The sequence below is a fragment of the Canis lupus genome, chromosome 2 (assembly GCF_048164855.1).
Source record: "Canis lupus baileyi chromosome 2, mCanLup2.hap1, whole genome shotgun sequence".
NCBI classification, from domain to species: Eukaryota; Metazoa; Chordata; class Mammalia; order Carnivora; family Canidae; genus Canis; species Canis lupus.
Genome location: NC_132839.1, coordinates 30,952,102 through 30,975,448, shown reverse-complemented (window position 1 = coordinate 30,975,448; position 23,347 = coordinate 30,952,102). Strand labels below are relative to the sequence as shown.

The 23,347-nt window shown below is 48.3% G+C and overlaps 1 protein-coding gene across 5 annotated transcripts; it reads left to right on the top strand.

Moving 5' to 3' along the window:
* Nucleotides 1-4,326: 4,326 nt before the first annotated feature.
* F2R (coagulation factor II thrombin receptor) lies at nucleotides 4,327-23,005 on the top strand. Of its 5 annotated transcripts, XM_072794548.1 has the most exons (4): nucleotides 6,796-6,926; nucleotides 14,802-14,920; nucleotides 20,241-20,316; nucleotides 20,465-23,005. In XM_072794548.1, exon 4 carries the CDS (start codon nucleotides 20,746-20,748, stop codon nucleotides 21,658-21,660), a length of 915 nt encoding a protein of 304 aa, XP_072650649.1. In that variant the 5' UTR covers nucleotides 6,796-6,926; nucleotides 14,802-14,920; nucleotides 20,241-20,316; nucleotides 20,465-20,745; the 3' UTR covers nucleotides 21,661-23,005. The 5 variants fall into 5 exon arrangements, with proteins under 5 accessions (XP_072650669.1, XP_072650659.1, XP_072650630.1 ...); XM_072794536.1 differs by lacking the exon at nucleotides 20,241-20,316; XM_072794568.1 differs by lacking the exons at nucleotides 6,796-6,926; nucleotides 14,802-14,920; nucleotides 20,241-20,316 and adding an exon at nucleotides 4,327-4,474.
* The last annotated feature ends 342 nt before the right edge of the window (nucleotides 23,006-23,347 follow it).

The window sequence follows — 23,347 nt, the reverse complement described above, 5'->3', positions numbered from 1 at the left end:
TTTGGTTTTTTAGTTGTCTTAATAAATCTAAATCTTTTAGTGGGTAGAAGGTTCTTGGTGGGGCTTATCAGAAAAAGAAATAACATGAATGAAGCTGTGGTGGGTAGAGTGCAGTCAGCTGCTGTGACCAAGAGATCCAAAACCGTGTAGCTGGAACAAGAGGGAAGTTTGTTTTTGTCCAGTTCGGCGGTTCAAAGGTGAGTGAGCAGGCCCATGGGATTATCGAGGACCCACGCTGGCCATTTAGCCCTGTCCTTATCTGCGATTCCCAGCCACAGGAGAGGGAAAGGAGTCCAGGACATGCCTTCTGTCTTTTTTTTTTTTTTTTTTTTTTTTATTTATGATAGTCACAGAGAGAGAGAGAGAGAGGCAGAGACAGGTACTAAATAGGATCTTTTCTTAGCACCCCAACTACAGGGATGGTCTACCATTCTCTCTATGGTATAATTAGTGGAAATACATTTGTTGATCTATTTTGAGAGATTAATTTTATTTCTTTTATATCTTTTTTTAAAGGTTTATTTTTTTTAAGATTTTATATATTTATTCATGAGAGACACAGAGAGAGAGACAGGCAGAGATACAGGCAGAGGGAGAAGCAGGCTCCACACAGGAAGCCCGATGCGGGACTCGATCCCGGGTCTCCAGGATCACGCCCTGGGCCGAAGGTGGCGCTAAACCACTGAGCCACCCGGGCTGCCCTAAAGGTTTATTTATTTTTGAAAGAGCCAGCAAGAGAACTCATGTGCAACTGAGGGCAGGGCAGAGGGAGAGAACCTCAAGCAGACTCCCCTCTGAGAGCAGAGCCTGTGCTGGGCTCAATCTCAAAACCCATGAAATCACAATTTGGCCAAAACCAAAAGTCTGAAGCTCAACCAACAATGCCACCCAGGTGTCCCCAAGATTAATTTTATTTCTAAACTCAAAATACCAGTGCAGTTTTATAACAACAAAAGGCAGAGATGAGTCTCCTACTCATTAGCTTGTATCTTGATTATGGATGTATTTGATTCAAAAACCAATGTGGAGATAGCCACACAGAATCTGAAGTATCTTACACCTAATTTGAATACAATTTCATATTAGTTCATACAAGACAAATGAGCCCTGCCATCAGCACTATTAGCTTCCAAAAGGAAATTACTAAGTAAGTTCTTGGAATATATCGTTGTCTTTGGAGGGCTTCAGAGAGAGGAGTGGTAACCAAAATACCAGCAGCCAGTAGATCATCTAACAGGTTTAAAAGAAACCACTTTCATAACTCCTTGGGATTAAAATTTTCACCATTGTGATGTCACATTTGTTTTAAAACAGTATTAAATACCTCAAATACTATAAAAGGATAACTAATGATTCATACTCTTTGGTGCCAGATAAGTTCAAACACAGAAAATGAAAACAGGAAGTCAGTATCGGATGATTCTACTATGAATGATGCTGCAATTGTTGAGATTTCACTTCTGAGGAGTATCGACATGTTAGGTAACCTCTGGGAATGTCCAGTTACGCAGAGTTTCTACTCTGGGGAACCTACACACACTTGCTCTAAAACTGTCAACAAAAAAAAAAATAAAAAATAAAAAATAAATAAAACTGTCAACAAAGGGATTTTGGCATGGGTGATACCAAACAAATTATCTTTTTCAAAAGCTCTAAGGAGGAGCCCCTGGGTGGCTCAGCAGTTGAGTGTCTGCCTTCAGCTCAGGGTGGGATCCTGGGATCCCAGGATTGAGTCCACGTCGGGCTCCCTGCATGGAGCCTGCTTCTCCCTCTGCCTGTGTCTCTGCCTCTCTTTCTGTGTCTCTCATGAATAAATAAATAAAACCTTTAAAAAAAAAAAAAAAGCTCTAAGGAGCACACAAACATTACGGGAATTTTGTATAATATGCAGAAAAAAACAGAAAACAGAACATTGTCATCAGACCGTAACATAAAATTAGAAATTAATCACAAAGCCAGTCAAAACTTCCAATCATGTATGGGTTGAAGAAGGATTTGTGACATTGATAAAATATTTTCAGCTGAATTACATATATGTACATATCAAAAGTTACAAAATGCAGTTCAAGTGTTCATCTGAGGGAAGAGTGAAAATTACACTACACAGTTCAGAAAGTTAGGAGAATAAGAGTAAATCCAAAGAAAGTAGAAAGAAAGATGTGATAAAAAGCCTATGTAAAAATTATTGAATAATTATTATTGAAACAATATTAATGAAAATAAACAATAAAAGCAACAAAACAAAAAGATGGGCATTGGAAAAATAGTCATTTCCAAATTCTGGCCAGATTAATCACGAAAAGCAAAGCAGCAGCACCTGGCTGGTTCAGTCAGAAGAGCATGCCACTCTCGATCTCAGGGTTGTGAGTTCAAGCCCTATGTTGGATGTAGAGATTACTTTTCAAAAATTAAAAATCCAAGGGCTCCTGGGTGGCTCAGGGAAGCGCCTGCCTTCGGCTCAGGTCATGATCCCAGGATCCTGGGATGGAGCCCTGTATCAGGCTCCCTGCTCAGCGAGGAGCCTTCTTCTCCCTCTCCCTCCACCATTCCCCCTGCCTGTGCTCTCTGGCTCTCCCTGTCTATTAGATAAATAAATAAAATCTTTTTAAAATAATAAATAAATAAAAATCTTTTAAAAAGAAAATTCAAAAAGCAAAAATATGTTAGGTGAAATAAATTGGACAAAGCTTCAGATCAAATAGCATTAGAAGAATAAAATGCTGTATATACATACAAAGGTCTACTATAAAGAGTTTAAAAAAAATTAGATACCACGTACAATCAGGTAAACCTAGGAAAATGAAAACTAGGAAGTATTCCTAGAGTATGAATCTCGTGTAAATTTTTAGAACATACAAAGCAATACTAATTTTTGGAAATGTAAGAGTACAAAAACATGAATAAGAAAGTTACTCTTCTGGGTAGGAAAAACTGAAATCAGAAAAGGGTACAAAAATGCCATCGAGGGCAGCCCGGGTGGCCCAGGGCGTGATCCTGGGGTCCCGGGATCGAGTCCTGTGTCAGGCTTCCTGCAGGGAGCCTGCTTCTCCCTCTGTGTCTCTGGGCATCTCTCTCTCTCTCTCTCTCTCTCTCTCTCTCTCTCTCTGTGTATCTCATGAATAAATAAATAAAATCTTTAAAAAAAAAAAAAACACGCCATCGGTGTGATATTAGGCTCTGTACTTTGCTTGGAATGTTGTGTAATTTAAAGAAGTTCACACGAAGTACCTAAAATCCTGTTCAGTTCTTACCTCTCAAAGTAGTTTTCAAATGTGTCCCTCCCACTCACTCCTGCCCCATCATCTTCACGGTGTTAGAATAACATTTTCTAAACTTTGGCTGGGAGCCCTCAGATATCACCATCACCTGGGGCTGCTTGTCAAAAATGTAGAATCTTGGGGCACCTGGGTGGCTCAGTTGGTAAAGTGGCCACTTTCGGTTCAGGTCATGATCTCAGGGTCCTGGGATGGAGCCCTACATCAGGCTTCCTGCTCGGCAGGGAGTCGCTTCTCCCTCTTTCTCTGCTCTCTCTCTCTCTCTCTCTTTCTTAAGCAAATAAATAGAATCATTTTAAAAATGCAGACTCGGATTTTACAGGTCTGGGATGAGGTTCAGGAATCTGCATTGTGTGTGATAAAAGTTAAAACCACTCTTTCTGAAGGTAGGTTTTCGGTGGCTGCTCAATGAGCAATCTGTAACCTACAGAAAACACTAAAGTGGGGAGGAAATCCTTCATTGTGTTCGCTCTCCAACCTTGTATTTCAGGATGCTTTAATCTAGCTAATATGCACAAAGGATGAAGCATGCATTTCACTAGCCCCCTGTGTATTCTGTTCTAATAACTAAGCAAAAAAAAAGCATCCTTTTAAACAAGAATTTTGTAAAATGGTCGAAAACATTTTCTACCATTGAAATAGTTACAACTTAAAAGTGTATTCATGGTATTATTCCATTCATATTTTAAGGATGTATATATACACTTGCATGTGGATACGAATTCTGTCCATTCCTAATGGACAGAAACTTTTAATCTCAATCATGATGGATAAGTGGTTCTTGGAAGGGGAGGCCAAAGATACTTTTACTTTTCATTTAACATCCTTGAATTGTTTGAATTTTTTGCTACATATATTATTTTTTTAAGGTTTTATTTATTCATGAGACACAGAGAGAGAGGGAGAGAGAGAGAGAGAGAGAGAGAGAGAGAGAGAGAGGCAGAGACACAGGCCGAGGGAGAGGTAGGCTCCTGTGGGGAGCCAGACCTGGGACTCGACCCCAGGACCCCAGGATCAGGCCCGGCGGAGGAGGCACTAAGCCGCGGGCCACCCGGGCGGCCCTAAGGATTACACGCATAGTCTACACTGTTTCATTGATTCTAATTGGTCTTTGTTCACGTTTGAGCAATCCCGAATCGGAGACGTCTTAGGACCACGGCCGCCACAGTCCGGCAGCAGCTCTGTGCATATGAATTTCAGTGAGTCTTAAAATCGATGGCATTTTTGGGACCGAGGAAAAGGTACAAGGGAGTGAGGCGACGCCTGCTGTCGGGGTTCGCGTCCGCTCTCGGGCGCTGCGGTCGGGGAAGCGGGCAGGAAGGGCTGCAGCGTCGTGGGCCCGGCCCGAGGGATGCTCCGGGCAGCTTCCACCACGAGGCCCCGCGCCCCAGGCCGCCGGGAGGCGCGCTCTGCTGTGGCGGAGCCGGAACCGAACCTGCCCTGCGACTGTCACCTACGGGTCATGGCCCCGGGGCGCCGCAGGCCGCCAGGCCGGGAAGGGCTGCGGGGGACTCCCCGGGAATGGCGGTTGAGGGGTCGCCTCCCGCTCGGGGCCCCCGCCCGCCGCCCCTGCTCGGCCAGCGCGGACCACGGCCCCGGCCTCGGGGGACGCCTACGAGTCCCCGCAGCCCTGGCGCCGCGGGAGGGGCCGCGCAGGCCGCGCAGGTGCTGCGGGGGGCGAGCGGGGGAGGGAGCGGGGGGAGGGGGCGTGGAGCGAGGGGCGGGGGGGAGGGGGCGTGTAGCGAGGGGCGGGGGAGGGGGAGGGGCCGCGCAGGTGCTGCGGGGGGCGGGCGGGGGGAGCAGAGGTGGGGGTGCCGAAGGCGGGGAGCAGGGGGGCGTGGAGCGAGGGGCGGGGGAGGGGGAGGGGCCGCGCAGGTGCTGCGGGGAGCGGGCGGGGGGAGCAGAGGTGGGGGTGCCGAAGGCGGGGAGCAGGGGGGCGTGGAGCGAGGGACGGGGGAGGGGCCGCGCAGGTGCTGCGGGGGGGGGGCGGGGGGAGCAGAGGTGAGGGGGCCGAGGGCGGGGAGCAGGGGGGCGTGGAGCGAGGGGCGGGGTCGGGGCCGCGCAGGTGCTGCGGGGGGGGCGGGGGGAGCAGAGGTGGGGGGCCCGAGGGTGGGGAGCAGGGGTGCGTGGAGCGAGGAGAGGGGCGGGGGAGGGGCCGCGCAGGTGCTGCGGGGGGGGCGGGGGGAGCAGAGGTGAGGGGGCCGAGGGCGGGGAGCAGGGGGGCGTGGAGCGAGGGTAGGGGAGGGGCCGCGCGGGGGGGCGGGGGGAGCAGAGGTGGGGGGCCCGAGGGTGGGAGCAGGGGTGCGTGGAGCGAGGGTAGGGGCGAGGGAGGGGCCCCGCAGGTGCTGCGGGGGGGGCGGGGGGAGCAGAGGTGAGGGGGCTGAGAGCGGGGAGCAGGGGGGCGTGGAGCGAGGGGCGGGGACGGGGCCGCGCAGGTGCTGCGGGGGGGGCAGGGGGAGCAGAGGTGGGGGGCCCGAGGGTGGGAGCAGGGGTGCGTGGAGCGAGGGTAGGGGCGAGGGAGGGGCCCCGCAGGTGCTGCGGGGGGGGCGGGGGGAGCAGAGGTGGGGGGGCCGAGGGCGGGGAGCAGGGGTGCGTGGAGCGAGGGTAGGGGCGGGGGAGGGGCCGCGCAGGTGCTGCGGGAGGTGGGTGGGGAGAAGGGGGGAGGCCGGGGACGGCGGTCCGGGCGGGGAGCCGAGGGCGGCCGCCGTGGGAGGGGCCGCGAAGGCCGCGCAGGTGCTGCGGGGGGCGGGGCGGGGGCGGCCGCCGCGGGAGGGGCGGGGCCGGGGGGGCGCCCTCGGGATCCCCGCCCGCTGCGGAGCAGCGCGACCCCCGGGGGCAAAGCTTCACCGACGAGCGGAGACCTCCGCGTTCGGGCGGCTCCTCCTCCCGGCCCTGCTCCCTGGAGGGCGCAGCCTGTCCGCTCTCGCTACAGTGAAAAGAACACGAGTCACTTCGAAGCTTCCCGCTGGCCTCCCCCGGCCTGGGCGGCGGGCGGGAAGGGCCGGGGGCGCCTGGGTGCGCGGAGCCCCGCCACGGAGGCCGTGCTCCCGGGGCCGCAGAGGTGCCGCGAGCGGCCGCCGAAGCCCGTCCGAGGCCCCGAGCTCCGCCGGCCACGGGCGCCCGGAGGGAAACGGTCGCGTTGGGATTCTCCCGCCCGGCAGGGGCGAGGGGGCGGGGGCGGGGGCGGGGGCGCGCCGGGTGGGAGCGGGGCGGGGGGCGCAGACGGGGGACAGGGGGCGTGGAGCAGGGGCGAGGGGGCGGGGGCGCGCCGGGAGGGGGCGGGGCGTGGGGGCGGGGCGGCGGCGGGGCTCGGGGTCTGTCCCGGCTCCGGCCGCGGGGCTCCGCGCGCCCCGCCCCCGCGCCCCGCCCCGCCCCGCCCCGCCCCGCCGCCCGCGTCCTCGGGGAGCCGCCGCCGCCCGGCCGCCCGCAGAGTCGCCGCCCGCCGCCCGCCGAGCGTGCCCGGCCCCGCGTGGAGCGCCCCGCGGCCCGCAGTGTGCGGCGGTCGGAGCCCGCGGCCGCAGGAAGGGCGCGCAGCCGAGCCGAGGGGCGCCGGCGCCGGGACAATGGGGCCGGGGAGGCTGCTGCTGGTCGCCGCGGGACTCGGTCTGTGCGGCCCCCTGCTGTCCGCGCGCGTCCGCGGCCGCCAGCCGGGTGAGAGCCGGGCCCCGCGGGGGGGGCGGGGGGCGCCCTGCCTGGGCCGCGGGAGCTGCCGTCCGGGGCGCCCTTGCTCCGCGGCCGCGCGGCCCTGCGCCTCCGGGCCCTCGTGCCAGGACCGCCCCGGGGAGACCGCGGCCCACGCCGCTCCGCCGCTCCTGGCGCGTTCGATACACAGCGGAGAGGCGCCCCCGATAAAGTTTTCTTTTGTTGGAAAATGGCTTTTCTTGCACGTTTTACACGTGGGGAGAGCAAAGGGCACCGGCGGCGGCAGCCGGGGGCGGGGAGGCCGGGCGGGGAGCCCGCAGCAGCCCCGGCCTCCCGAGCGCGCCGAGGCCGGGGGCGTCCCCAGGGGCGGCCGCCTCGCGCCCTGGGGTCTCACTGCCGCCCTTCGGGCCGCTGCCAGGGGGGCTGCCCACCCCCGACACGAGTCCCACCCACTGCGTGTCTCCAAGTGTCTGGCTACCTGACCAAGTACATGTATTTTCCAAATCCCCCCCCCCCCCCGCAAAAAAAAGCAGGACGGAGTTGTTTTTAACTGGTAAAAAAAAAAGTTGTTTTTAACGGGTAACTGGTTTTTAACAGAACCCAAGGGAAAACACTTTTCAATGTCTTTATAGTGATAGTACTTTTTCTTATTGGTGACAGATTGTGTCCTTTACGCCGTTTTCACACTGGAACTAGAGTAGTTGCATTAAGAATAAGAGGTGACAAAGGTAGAGTTTTCTCTCCATCAGACTGAGTTCTGCTCTGGTGCTTTTGGGCAAAGCACAAGCTCCACGCAGGAGCCGGCTCTGCAGCAGCCCCGGGGGCTGCGGAGAACATCCGCACGGTCTCCTGGTGTCTGAAGACGCCTGCAGAGTCCTGGGAACTGTACGGTGTTATGTGCTCTGTGATGTGACTTTGTACTTTTATTTGGGGACAAGCTCTTGAGAATACAAATTGTTGTATGAGATTTGGATGGTGAGGTCAGGAATAAGTTTATACCGGCACAGATCCCCTGAAGTCACCCTTCCTCAAGGCCCCCAAGACCTTGGCGCCTGTGGGGGAGTACGGTGAAGTCCACAGTGTTTGTGCTCAGCTTTCTTGCTTGTGAACTGAGAAGGGGCACGCTAAGCTGGACATGCTAGCGTAGACGGATAACCGAACAGAGATTGGCTAGCTTATCTACACTGGATTCTGGAACCACTTTGGGAGGGAAAGAAGAAAGGAGGGTGAGAGAAAAAAAAGAGCCGGAGCTGAGTCCTCTTCGGGGGCAGGCCCTGGGCCCGGAGGCATTTGCACTCGGATCACCTGAGAGTCTCCCCCTCTCAGAAAACACTGCTAAGGCTGGCGGGCATCCCCCTGAAACCAGGACTCAGAGACAGTATAGCAAAGCTCCAGATGGAGGAGGGGGCCCTGTGTGCAGGAAATAAGTGTCTCTAGAGTTGAAATCACTCATAAGATCAACTAAAAATAGGTCTGCTTTGTCTTATCACGGCCCACTGGCAGTTCTAAAGGGTATCTGCCCTCAGCACTTTACGTGATGGGAGGAAGCCTAAGACCCCAGGCCCTGGAAAGCTCTCCAGGCTGGCCCTGCCCACCAGTTTCAGCTTTCCTGAAGCTCTTGGGACTTTTGTACCCGCTCGTTTTGGCATTTGCTGCACTGTCACTATGTGGGTATCTCATCTCCCCGGCCAAGATTATAGGCTTCCATTTATGCCCAGGAAGTCTAGAACCAGGGTCTGCTCCGCAAATGTTTATTGAGAAATTCGTAAGTTCATTACCCAATTTACTTCCCTTTCTCTTGGGTAATTTAAGTGAGATCAAAGAGGGCCAGCATCCAAGAGGTGACGCTTATCAATTTTATAAGGATCTGCATGAAGGATGGAAGGGTTCAAGAATCGCTGATACTGGGATCCCTGGGTGGCGCAGCGGTTTAGCGCCTGCCTTTGGCCCAGGGCGTGATCCTGGAGACCCGGGATCGAGTCCCACGTCGGGCTCCCGGGGCATGGAGCCTGCTTCTCCCTCTGCCTGTGTCTCTGCCTCTCTCTCTCTCTGTGTGACTATCATAAATTAAAAAAAAAAAAAAAAGAATCGCTGATACTGTGGCAGAGGGGATTGGCTGGGAGAAGCCACGTGCTGCACGGCTGCCCACAGGCTCAAGCCCATTTACTCAGCATAGAAGGAGGTGCCCCTCCCCTTGCAGGATGGGTCCCAAGCCTCTACGCAGCCGCCTCTGTTATGTAACCTGTGAGATTACCCATGTTCCACCCAGCCCTACCCTCCAGTCCCTCCTCCTGGGAGCTAGGCTTTCTCTGGCCTCTGCCCCCTGCCATGCCCTCTGGCCAAAATGCCCTCCCTTACGCTCCACATGTTCACATTTAATTAAAAACAGCCACTCTAGGACACCTGGGTGGCTCAGTGGTTGAGCATTGGCCTTCGGCTCAGGTTGGGATCCTGGGGTCCCGGGATCAAGTCCCGCATCAGGCTTCCCGCATGGAGCCTGATTCTCCCTCTGCCCGTGTCTCTGCCCCTCTCTCTGTCTCTCATGAATAAATAAATAAAATCCCAGCCACTCTATATCAAGCACCTACTACATCAGCATCCTTTTTAGGTATTTTACGTATACTGTCTTGTTTATTCCTCTCAACAATCTTTTGAGTATGTGGTATCCCCATTTTACACGTAAGTAAACAGTCTCAAATGGTTAAGTCACAAGTCTGGCAAGAAGTGGAACTCCTGTTTGACCATAGGCCTGTCTTTCCTTATTACAGGGTTTCTCTATCCACCTGGATAGAGAGGAAACCATCCAGACCCCCAGCAGTAGAGAAGAGTAACTCTCCCATGCTCCCCAGAACCCCTAGAGGGCAAAGTCTGCACCCCATTGATCTGTAGCCCAGGCCTAGCACATGGAGGTGATCAGTGAACATTGATGCTTGGGTTGTACCCTGCCATTTACTTTTGCAAACACATGATAAGGCAGGCTATAAATGGATCCCTCCTCATGAATATGCTAATTAATTGGCTATTACTGAGACTGTGGTCCTAAGCCTAAACAAAAGACACAAAACAGGACAATGATTGGGCCCTAAGCAGACCAGAAACCTGTATAAAGCCCAAAGCCAAATTGCTTATGACACAGCAAGAAGTACATCTCTACTCTGGTATCTGTCTGAATGAATTTCTTCTCTCTCCCTCCCTCATTCTTTCATTTTTTTCATTCCCTGGTGCCTTTGACTTCTGTAGGACAAATGAAGATAGTAGGTTCCTCCTTAAATTGGTCCGCCCTTCCTTTGTGTGAGAGAGTGTTTTGAGGGAAGGGGGCCCTTTCTCAGGAATACCTCATGTCCTCTCTGCTGGATGCCTTTCCTCCCCTCTCTCTATCTTTCTAATTCAGCATCTCTCTGCCCTTCATTCTGAGTGGATCTGTGTGCTAGAACCCTAACTTGCACTTTCTCAGCAGCTCTCAAGTTGCTCCTCTTCCAAAAGGCTTCTGGCCTGTCTGTCCCCCTGCGCTTTCTACCCCTTCCCCTCCCTCAGGCATTCACCTCTGTCCTTGTCACCCTCACACACTGGAACTGGGGGGGGTTGGGCTGGGTGGAGTTCCACAGGACAGGGGAGTCCCCTCCTCTCCTCTGTTGCGACACACATCCCTCTTTTCCCTCAGAACTCCTTCCTTTCCTATATTTTTAAGATGGTGTAAAACTTACATAGTATTAAATGAACCATCGTAAAGTGTACAGTTTGATGCACTTACAATATTGTGTAATCACCACCTCTGTCTAATTCCAAAATATTTCCATCACCCCAAAACAAGCCCTGTACCCCTTAAGCACTTGACCCCCAGTCTCTGACAACCACAGATTTGCTTTGTTGACCTGTGTGAGGTTACCTCCTCTGCATGCCGCAGGCACCTGGCTGCATATGAGACGTGCCCTTGGGCACTTGAGGACTCCTCTTTCAGAGTTTTCAGGAGTGTGGGCCGGGCTGCCCCCTGTGCTATGAATGCTTCAAAAAACACTCTGGAAGAGTCATTATTGAACCACAGCATTGGCTTATTTTTTACCTAGTGCTGATTATTGGGGGGCTCCACAGTTTCAACATTCAGAGTTTTCCATCTATTTTTCTGGTTTGAGATTTCTTTCATTCCGCCTTTTGCCCTCTCTTGCCTGAGCCTGAAACTGTCAGGGCAAGAGCTCTCTCTCTACGCTCAGATTGTTTTTTCTGGGTAGGAGCTTCCACTTCCTCCAAACACTCTTCTGCGCTGACCTTGTGTGGGTTTTGCAGAAAGCCCTGAAGTCACAGCCTTCCTCCTCGTCCCAGGGCATCCAATGAAGTTCTGTCATGGAGGAGGACTTACAGTCCTTTAGGCACTTTTTATGTTCAAAACAATCTACCCAAGGGGAGGTGGGTGGGGGGTGGAGGTGACTGGGTGATGGGCACTGAGGGGGGCACTTGATGGGATGAGCACTGGGTGTTATTCTATATGTTGGCAAATTGAACACCAATAAAAAATAAATTTATAAAAAAATAATCTACCCTTTGAAATAACAGGAACAACCTGTAATTTGCATGTGAAAGAAATTTATTTAACTCAAGAAAGGACATTACATCATCTATTTCAAGTCCATAGTGAATTAAAAGTCAGGTATTATAGTATTGTCAGTATTTTCCAGTATTTCCTTTTTTTTGCTAACCAACAGAGAAAACTGTAAGACGTATACTTTACATTGTGACATGTGTGTTTGCAATAAATATACATGGGCAGTTGTGTACCTGTAGATCTGAAACAAGAGTACAACCATGTGCTGTGCGTGCCAGTATTTTCTACACCACTCTCTTTTTTTAAAAAGCTTGTTATGGGACGCCTGGCTGGCTCAGCCGTTGAGCATCTGCCTTCGGCCAGGGACGTGGTCCTGGAGTCCTGGGATCAAGTCCCATGTCGGGCTCCCGGCATGGAGCCTGCTTCTCCCTCTGCCTGTGCCTCTGCCTCTCTGTCTCTGTGTGTGTGTGTCTCATGAACAAATAAAATCTTTTAAAAAATAAAACTTGTTAAACCCTGTAAGTTGATGTCATAACCCTATCAAGTCTCTACCATCACTGAAAACCTAGTGTAGCAGATGCAGCAAGCTGTCCCACGTTAGCAGAATTGACGCCGCCTTTTCGCTTTACAAGAAGAGCTTGCCTTCCAGGAAGTGCCGTTTGCAATAGTTTCTCTCACAACCAGGATCTTCTTTGTTTGAGTTCAGATTTACAGACCACGTAGGACGCGGGCGGGGTTAGGGACAGAGACAGCTTGGTACTGGGAGGAATTGCTGATCATTATTAACATCCTTTAGAGTGAACTAGTTTTCATTTTAGCTTTTTGTTTCCGAGAGCAACAGCCCCAGGACGCGGAGCTCAGGGCCTGTGACTTCTGGTGCAAAACAGGCTGCAAGACTGGGAAAAGCCGGGGGTCAGGATAGCTCCCGCGTGGCCCGCTAGCGTCCTTCCTACCCACACGTCGGGCCGCCCCCCAAGGCTCCAGGCCGGGCCTGCAGGCTCCTCAGCCGCCCTCCCGCGCCTGTTCCAGCTGAGGGCACCGGCGCCTCCATTTCCGGCTTGTCTTGACCCTACGCTCCCCAGACCCCTGCTCCCAGCTGCCCCAGGCTGGCTCCCCCAGGCCTTCAGCCCACCCCTGCTCAGGGATGCGGGTAGGAGGAGAACAGCCTCCCATGCTAGGCCACCTTTTCTTAACCCTGGAGTCAGGATTTACCTTCTCCTACCTTTAATTCTGGTTCTCCCATAGCAGAAACTTTTGTTCACTTACTGCTCGTTTCTGCCCCATTTTGAACGGTTTTAAAGAATTTTCTGTTTTGTCCTCGAATGTCTCCCTACTACAGCTGATGTGTGTGTGAGGACTAGGTTGTCAGCGTGTGACTGGTGTGCAGCCAAGGTCAGCAGGACCCTGAATTCCCAAGCAATAGCCATGGGCATCATCAACTTAAGTTAGACGTTCACGTGGTCCTGTACTACCTGCAGTTACAAGGACTAGACGAATTAGAGGAAAACAGTTGTACTGTTTCAGGAGTAGGCCATGAATCTCCAGTCTTTTTAAAGAGACAGAGTAATGTGATGTGGTTCAAAGGGTATGAGCTTTGGAGCCAGGAAAATCTAGGTTCAAATCCTGGCCCCCCTCCACTTACAAATTCTGTGACTGTGGATTAGTTATTTAGCTTGTCTGTGCCTCTGCATGTTGGCCATAAAATGGATTATAATGCTTATCTTGTAGAAATGTTAGAGTTACAGGGCGCCTGGGTGGCTCAGTGGTTGAGCGTCTGCCTTCGGCTCAGGTCGTGACCCTGGGTCCCCGGGATGGAGTCCTGCATCGGGCTCCCTGCGAGGAGCCTGCTTCTCCCTCTGCCTGTCTCTCTGCCTCTCTCTGCCTGTCATGAATAAATAAATAAAATCTTAAAAAAAAAAAGAAGGAAAAGAAAAGAAACATTAGAGTTACAAGAAGTATGGTATGAAGTACATAGCACATAGTAGGTGTTCAACAAACGTTAAGTGTTTTTCATAACAATTCCTCCATATTCCAGAAAAGGTTTTGAGGAGCTGGTATCACATGAATTTATTAAATGTAAAACTGTATTCACGGAGCACCTGGGTGGCTCAGTCGGTTAAGCGTCCGACTCTTGATTTTGGCTCAGGTCACAATCTCAGGGCTTGAGATCAAGCCTTGAGTCTGGCTCTGCATTGAGCCTGCATGAGGTTCTCTCTTTCTCCGTCTCTGCTCCTCTTTCTGCTGGCTATATCTTTCTCTCTCCCAAAAAACAAACAAACAAAAACAAAGAAACGAAAACTGTTCATACAAACACTGAAAAACTTTTTTCCTATCAAGTCGGAGACAATAGAAAAACAAAAGCAAAAACCTTTGTCCTTAGTTTTTAGTAGCAAGTAAATGTGCATATAGTATTTGGGTTTTTTTTACCTTGTATTATGAAAATTTTCAAACATACATAAAGTGAACTATATGATTACTCCCCATATCTTGTTTTATCTATACCTCAGTTTTCTTCACTCCCAAATGGACAATTTTAAGGCAAATCCCAGACATATGTATGATTTCATCCATAAACACATTGGTATATATCCTCAGATAAGAACTCTTTTTTTTTTTTTTTAAGATTTTATTTATTTGAGAGAGAGCATGAGAGACACCTGGGTGGCTTAGTGGTTAAGCGCCTGCCTTTGGCCCAGGGTGTGATCCTGCAGTCCCAGGATCGAGTCCTGCATCAGGCTCCCTGCATGGAGCCTGCTTCTCCTTCTGCCTGTATCTCTGCCTCTCTCTCTCTGTGAATAAATAAATAAAATCTAAAAAAAAAAGAGAGAGAGATTGAGAGCATGAGTTAGGGGTAGGAGCAGAGGGAGAGGAACAAGCAGATTCCCCACTCAGTGTAAAGCCCTACGCAGAGCTCCATCCCAGGACCCTAAGATCATGACCCAAGCCGAGGTTGGACATTTAACTGACTGCGTCACCCAAGTGCCCCAAGAACTCTTTTTTAAATATATAACTATAGAGGCTGCCTCTGCCACTCTCCCTGCTTGTGTGCGCGCTCTCTCTCTCTCTCTGTCAAATGAATGAGTAAAATGTTTTTTAAATAAATAAATAAATAACTATAATACCATTGTCTCACCTAAAATATGAATACCAATTTCTTAACATTGGGCACTCTGTTCAGTCAGCATTCAAATTTTGCTGTCTCATAAATGCCTTTTTACAATTGTTTTATTAAAATCAGGATCCTTGTTAAACCAACCATTATATCTGGTTGGTATGTCTCTGACATTTCTTTTCATCTGTTACTGTTTCCTGTCTCCTCCTTTCTCATGGCTGTTTATTTCTCACAGGAACTGGGTCATTTGCTGTAGAGACTCCCCCACACACCGGATCTGGCCAGCTGCGTCACTAGGGATGTTCACTTAAGGCCTGTAGCATGCCCATCTGTCCTTGTGTTTTTGGTCACATGGTAGGTACATCTGGAGGCCTGTTCACATGTAGGTTTGGTTTTATGCAAGACCGAGTCAGTAGTGGTGCCATGTACTTCCTGATGCATCTCAGGATTGTCTCCGTTTTTTGTAAACTTAAGATTGCTTACTCAGTGGACTCAGGCATTGTCCACTTGCTCCAGCTGTTATGAAATTTTCCATCCCTCTTCACCTAGTGGTTTTAGTGACCACTGGGGATCAGACTCAGTCCATTATTTAGCCAAGAGCTTCCAAATGATGCTTTCCTAAATCTGTTATTGTTTCTGTGTTTATGAGCTGGAATTATTTTATAAAGAAGAACTTTCTGCCGCTGACTGTTCTATTTCCCTGAAATACAGAAAAGGCAGGATAAATGTTTCAATCTTGCTTTTATATACCAGTTTTCATACCAGGCCCCCTAATCTCCTCCAAAGGTGATCAGAAATGCATCATTTTCCTTTCAGTATCATTATGAATTCATGGATCTTAAGATATGTGGCAGGTTTCAAATGTTTTAATTCACTTTTGTCATTATTTTGGTGATCAATTGTTGCACCTTGGCATTGGGACACCTTTCAGATTGACTCCAGAGTCTTTCTGACCCGACCCCAATATTCTTTAAAGATGTTCAAAGCTCATCTTACAGGTTTCCTACCCTGGATCTGGAACCTGCCATTTCTTTCTGGAAACACTGGTTCTTTGCATTAGAAAATGGTGTGCATTTGCTTTTGAGACGGTGGAATATTGCAATAATACTGCTGTTTTCCATTTGATGGAATTCATAGGTTTCTACTAATTTTCCATCATCCTCTTCCTTATTTCTCTGTAGCCTGTAGTGTTGATTCACTTGTGGATAAGTGCAGGGAACAGCTGTTCTGCTCTGTGTGGGAATGTGGGCAAGGTCCTGGGTCTTCTGCTTTAATTTGTAAGCCTTGTAGGGGAGAGCCCTGAGTCAGAACCAAGGCTGGTGCCTCGGAGGACTGGCATGAAATAAATCCCAGGATCGCATGAGATTTTGATAACGCATCTAGTCACCACTCAGCTTCCAGGCCAGATCTCATCAAAGATAGGAGAAGCATTGCCTGACTTTCTAATTTTTAAAATTCTCCAGTTAGAGAGTCCATCTTGAAGCATTTAGCTGTGTGCTATACTGGATCACAAAACTACTCTAGAACCATTTAAGAGAAACCTAAATTGAGAGAAACTTTGCAAGAAGCATGAGAACTGATATTAGGACCTGAGCTGCTTTTTTTTTTTTTTTGTATGTGAAACCATAGCTTAACAACAAAACCGCTGATGAATTACAAGAGCTTTTGAGCTTTTGGCTCGGTGACAGCTCTTTCTCCTTGACCTGTGAGCTGTGCCAGGATGGGAGGAAATGGGATATACTTAAACTTGAATGGCAGCCTAAGGGGGTATGTCTGGTTACTTGGAATTGGTTTTGTTTATTTCTTTGATCCTGGTAGATAGTTAAATTTTGTTTTTTTAATTTTTTGGCTGACATTTTTTAATTCCGTAAAAGCCAAAATATCAAACCTATAGGAGCAAGGTAATGATATCATTACCTAAGGTAATGATATTTAATCGAGGAATTATGCATTCTTCCTGGGTTGCATCCTATAAAATTTCCTGTTTCAGTGGGTATAATGTTTCTGTTATAAACACTGTGCTGTCTAAAAAGGCCTAGCCAGGGAAGACATTTTTTAAGAATATTTTATTTATCTGTTCATGAGAGACACAGAGACAGAGGCAGAGGGAGAAGCAGGCTCCCTCCAGGGAGCCGGATATGGGACTCGCTCGCAGGACCCCAGGATCATGATGCGAGCTGAAGGCAGACGCTCCATCACTGCACCACCCAGGTGCCCCAGGAAGACATTTTTTAAGACAAATACTTAATACCAAAGTACTAAATGGAGAGTAAAATCCATTGACAGTTTTATTTTCAAACGAAGTGATAGTATCTAAGAGGCTTAGGTATGAGTGTTGAGTAGTTTTCAAACTGTATCGTTCCTCCAGGTAATGCCTGGATTCCTACCTGTTTCGGCACACCTGTGTGTATACCCCTTTCCCTCCACCAGTGACAGAAGTCCTTCATCTAGCCAGGGTACAAACTGCAGAGGAAAACTGTGTGACCTTCAGGTTCTTCTGGGTCAGCATTTATAGGACACTGACCTTTGTGGTATTAAAATGCCAGAACCCATTCATTCTTTTCTTTCAGCTCCCCACACACTCATTATGGCCTGGGAGACAGCTCCCCATCCCACAGGGGCCTCCATGCCAATGGGTCAGGATGCACTCAGAGTAAGACGCATCACAAAGGAAGAAAGGTATCCTTCTGGAAATGGCTGTCAATTTGAAATTGGATATACAGCTCTGGAATGCTGGGCTCTCTACTTTGCAACCTGTTCGTGTTCCTCATCATACTGAAAAACTAAACATTGCTGAACAGGAGGGAAGGAGGAGCACAGATTCCATTTTAATTTAAAATAAATGAGAGTAAGCAAATAATTGAATCTAAAAGCAAGTTGCACTGAAGTGAAAGGAGAAGAATAATATTCATTTCCTCCATTGATTAATTTGTAGAGTTTACAAAGGAAGCACATGCCCTACTTCACAAGGGATCCACCTGGATGCCAGATTTGTAGGTCAGACAGGTGTTGGAATCCCACTTCAAGGATTCTGAGACGGAGTTCCAGGGCGTTAAGTGACTTCTGGCAGAGCCAATGTTAGAATGCAAATCTGTGACTAAAAGCCAGCTTACAGGGCACCTGGGCGGCTCAGTTGGTTGGGTGTCTGCCTTTGGCACAGGTCATGATCTCAGGGTCCTGGGATCGAGCCCCATGTAGGGTTCCCAGCTCAGCGGGGAGTCTGCTTCTCCCTATTCCCTGCCCCCACCATCGCTGGTGCTCACTCTCTCTCTTTCTCTCTCTCAAATAAATATAATATTTTTTAAAAAGTAATAAAAAAATAAAATAAAACAAAACAAAACAAAGTAATAAAAGCCAATTTAAGGAACTCTTACCATGTGCAGGGCACTGGAGATTCAGAGATTAATAGTAATGGTTTCTTACCCTTGAGGAACAATCTAGACCTATCTGTTTTCTCAGAAGCTCATCACTGGAGACACTTGGCCTTCCCTGTGACAGATCTCCTGCCAGGCCACCCCTTCACCTTCAGGGGCCCAGCCATGACGTTGCTAAGAGAGTCTCATTTCCACCTTTCACCACCAGGTCCTGTTCGACTCTAGCTTTGCTCCTTATTTTGGAAATAGATGCCATTTTATTGTATGTTACTTTCTAGTTCTAGAATTTCCATTGGTTGGTTTCTTTGCTGATAGTTTTTTTTTTTTTTTTCCCATTTCAATAGATATTTCCCTTTACTTCATTGCAACACATCCTTTAAAATCCTTATTTGCTAAATCCAATATCTGGGCCATCTTAAGATTGGTTTCCACTGCTTATCATTTTTTTCTTGAGACTAAGTCATAATTTTCCGGCATTATTATTATTATTATTATTATTATTATTTAAATTCAATTAGCCAAAAAGAAAAAGAAAGAAGAAATTCAGTTAGCCAACATATAGTACATCATTAGTCTCAGATGTAGTATTCAACAATTTATGAGTTATATAACACCCAGTGCTCATCACATCACCTGCCCTCCTTAATGACCATCACCCAGTTACCCCATTCCCCCACTCCCCTCCCCTCCAGTACCCCTCAGTTTGTTTTCTAATTTGTGTTTCTTTGGGTATCAAATGATTTGAGATTGTACCTCGGACATTGCCATACTGTAAAGACTCAGGATTTTGTTTTATTTCTCCAAAAGATTTTGGTTTTTAGCTTTAGCAGGCAATTAATTTGGTTGGACTCAATCTGCACATTCACCATCTTGAGCAAAATATCACTTTGCTTCTTCTGTCTTTAGCAGAGCTGCTTTGGGTCGTCCCTTAGCGGTGCATGGTTCCAGAGTCAGTCAGAGCCTGGGGCAAATTCACATTGGAATTTAGAACTGGCTCCCTTCTCTAACTTTATTCCTCTCCTCACTTTCCAGTGACTACGGTTGCCCTGAACTCTACCCTCTGGTTCTTCAGGCCGGAAACTGTGGGCTTTCTATCTAGTTTTAGTCATCCTTTGTGGCTTTGGCCTTCTCTCAAGCTAACTATGAAAGTCAAGAAAACGAGAATGTCACCAGGTGCCATCCTTTCTTTCAATATTCATTTCTCCTCTACCCAGCAGCACCTTAGGAACTTGAGTGCCTTCAGGTCATTGATTTGGAGGAGGAAAAGAGTTAAGGGTTTTTCATTTCTATCTAAGGGGTGATTGGTTCCAGTGACCCTACAGAGCCATTCCAGAACTAGATCTCTGTCTTTTACGGCATTATTCCTCTCTGTGTAAACTTTTGTTTGCACAAAGGGTCCACCAATGAAAAGTAAGACCAAAGGTTTGAAAATCCACTGTACTTGAGCAATTTCTAGCCAGATTTTAAATCCTCTGATGTCACTTCTAAGTGACCTGCATGTCCAGAGCTTGTGGTAGATGCTCGGTGACGGAGGCTTCACTCTTCTGTGCTTCCTCTCCCTGGTCCTCAGCTTCGCAGGACCTGCCAGCTCTTTGCCCAACTTTCCTCAATCGCAGAACTTTAGCAAAAGCTCCTCAGAAGGAAAAGCTGGTTGAGTTACAGCAGCTAAGTGTTGCCTTTCTCTGATGAACATTTTAAATGGATGCTTTTGGTGGAAGAGGATGATAAAAGGAGGAAGTTTGCAACTGAGCCTTTATTCTGACTTCTGGTTGACACTCAGGAAAGCCTCATTGGCCTGGCATCTGCCTTGGTGCGTGTAGCATCCTGGAACTGAGCTAAGGAAGGCCACCGGCCTAGAACATCTGCTATCCATGGACCTGCTCAGGAAGGAGACAGGAAGATGACTAGAGTGGTGTGCACCTTGCAGTTGTATTAGGGGATAACCCGAGGAGCTGTTGCTGGGTCCAAATGTGATGAGAGATTTGGGACATCCTACTGTGTAAACAAACTAAAGGTAGTACAGGAAAACTACTGTCACATGGACGGTGGCCATGGAAATTAGAGCCTTTGGTCTTTCTCTGAATTTGCCTCAAGCCCCAAAACCTAAGAAGTCCTCCCGTTTCTGTCAGATGTTTGCATCAGGAACAGTGGGTTTCTAGGGATGTCTGCAAACTAAATGGTGAAAATGTACACGTGAAGGCCTATGAAGGAAAGCAAAGTCTAGAGCCTGGGAGGGATTTGTTTAGAGATGGTGGCTAGTATGGAAACCAAGTCACTGCTTTTTTTTCCCTTCATGTCAGGTACTGAGCCTTTCCTGATGTCTTCAGGGTGCATTTGCCTCTGTCCTTCTGAGTATTTGAGTTAGCCAATTCCCTGGTAAGGTCTGCAGTCCATTTATGCATTACTTGCTCTTTACCTACCCACTCTCCTAGTAAGAGCACAAAAAATAAAAGTAAAATGTATTCTGTTTGTCTTTTTGCCTTTTTAATTGTTCTTTCTTTTTTTTTTTTTTTTTTTTTTTAAGTATCAAAAGCAACCAATGCTACTGTGGATCCCCGGTCATTTTTTCTCAAGAATACCAATGATGGATTTGAACCATTCCCACTGGAGGATGATGAGGAGAAAAATGAAAGCGAGTTTCCTGAAGTCAGATTAAGCTCCATCAATAAAAGCCGTCCTCTTCAAAAACTGCCCCCTGTGTCTATCTCGGAGGATGCCTCGGGATATCTGACCAGCTCCTGGCTGACACTCTTTATCCCCTCTGTCTACACTGGTGTGTTTGCAGTAAGCCTTCCTCTGAATATCATGGCCATCCTCGTGTTTATCTGGAAGATGAAGATCAAGAAGCCCGCTGTGGTGTACATGTTACATCTGGCTGCGGCAGATGTGCTCTTCGCGTCAGTGCTCCCCTTCAAGATCAGCTATTACTTTTCTGGCAGTGATTGGAAATTTGGTTCTGAACTGTGTCGCTTTGTCACCGCCGCCTTCTACTGTAACATGTACGCCTCCATCATGCTCATGACGGTCATCAGCGTTGACCGGTTCTTGGCCGTCGTGTACCCCATCCAGTCCCTCTCCTGGCGTACCCTGGGAAGGGCGTCCTTCACTTGTCTGGCCATCTGGGCCATGGCCATCGCGGGGGTGGTGCCTCTGCTCCTCAAGGAGCAGACCACCCAGGTGCCGGGGCTCAACATAACCACCTGCCATGACGTGCTCAATGAAACCCTGCTCGAAGGCTATTATGCGTATTACTTCTCATCCTTCTCTGCTGTCTTCTTTTTTGTGCCCCTGATCATTTCCACCATCTGTTACGTGTCCATCATCCGGTGTCTGAGCTCCTCCACGGTTGCCAACCGGAGCAAGAAATCCCGGGCTTTGTTCTTGTCCCTCGCTGTCTTCTGCATTTTCATCATTTGCTTCGGACCCACAAATGTCCTCCTGATTCTGCATTACTCATTCCTCTCTCAAGATTCCGTGACAGAGGCTGCCTACTTTGCCTACCTCCTGTGTGTCTGTGTCAGCAGCATAAGCTGTTGCCTCGATCCCTTGATTTACTACTATGCTTCTTCCGAGTGCCAGAAGCACCTCTACGGCATCTTATGCTGCAAGGAGGGTTCCGATCCCAGCAGTTACAACAGCAGTGGTCAGCTGATGGCAAGTAAGATGGACACCTGCTCTAGTAACCTGAATAACAGCATATACAAAAAGCTTTTAACTTAGGAAACGGGACTGTTGGTGAGTTAAAAAGAAAACGTTAAAATAGTGAGCAGCCTGAGGATTGTATCAGTCCCTGCCAAAAAGGTATTTATGATCAAAAACAACAAATATATGATTCACATGCTTCTTTCTCGTGAGAGCCGTTAATCGTGTGTATTTGTTAGTTACTGGAAAAGATAACAAGAATAGAAAACAGTGTCATTGCGAGAGAGTATCGCCAGTGCCACGATAATAACGGAATGTCCTCTTCTCATGCATTTAGGAGACTTACTACATACATATGCGTGGATGTGGATAGGTGTGTGCACACATACTTACATCATTTGTAATGCAGTGTAGAATAGACACTTGAAACCCTCTCTTTTTTCCACCAGAGATAAGGAAAGAGATATTTAGGTTGCTGGAGTTTAGCCCAGAACATCTGAAGATGTTCATCTATAGGGAGGGACCCTATGGTTCGGACTTACGGAGCTTTTGCAAAAAAGTGTATCTTGCAATTGCTCGACAGCAAAGTTTAACTTATTAAGGGATAAGACTTAGTAGTACTATCTGTGTGTAGAGGAAGTTCTACTGTTCTTCATTTTAAACATATCAAGGTTTGAATTCTTTAAATTATGAAAACAAATGATATGGGTGGCATGTTTGATATTTTGCACTCTGTGTATGTAAACCAAGAATGAGCGTAGGTCCACAAGTGGCCTTAGGTTGGCTTTCAAAGTAATCTGCCCCCAGGTGGAGGTCTCCACGCAGTAGATGCAAAGCAGGGTCGTTTCAGGCATGGGCTGGCCAGGAACCCCCCAGCTGAGCCTGCCAGAGTTCAGCACTGGGACCACCACAGCTGCGCTCTCCTCCTGACGTTCCCTCCAGGGGTGGCTGTGAACTGTCTTGTGTATTATAAATTGGCAAAGTAGGTTGTGCTATCCCAGGAGATAATGAATATAAACGACTTTCCTGCCCATTTTAAGAGCAGAGAAAGAAGGCACCTTTGCTTCCAGCAGTTATCCCACCAGGACCACTCTCAGATGGAAACACTCACAGAGCCAACATGAACACACGTTCTGTGCTCCGGGCGCAATGATGGGTGCTGGGCATATAGAGTTGGGTAAAACGGAGACCTGCCCACAAGGAAAACAAATTAGACCAATACAGAGTGTGGTATGTGTATAATAAATAAAACATGTCCTTCTGTAGAGTTGTTTTAGCTAGATGTCACCGTACACGTTTCATACAAGCAAAGATTGTCAGTTGAAGAACACTGAACATTTGGATTATTATTTCCTGTGGTTCTAACTTGAGATGAAAACATAACACAACACAGGAAGCATATTCTTAAAAACAAGTCCTCTGGTCTGCATTAATTGGACATGATTTATTTATAAATGCTTTCAATAAATTTAATCAGATTTTTGTAGAATAATCAATGATGCCATTTTGATGAGACAGAGCAGAAGAAAATGAAACAGACTTTGAAATATAGGAAAATTATTCTACATTTTCCATTCACTTTTTTTAAGTTAGTGAGATGATTTTAAAGGCATTTTTTAACCCCATGATTAGTATTAAGTACAGAAAATAATTTAAAAATTAAGTTGAAATATGTAATCTTTTCCTAATGAAGCAGTGTTGGCCTTTTAAACAAAAATGAAAAGTTGCAAGGCAGATGTTTAACCTATTTAAAAGAGCAAACAAT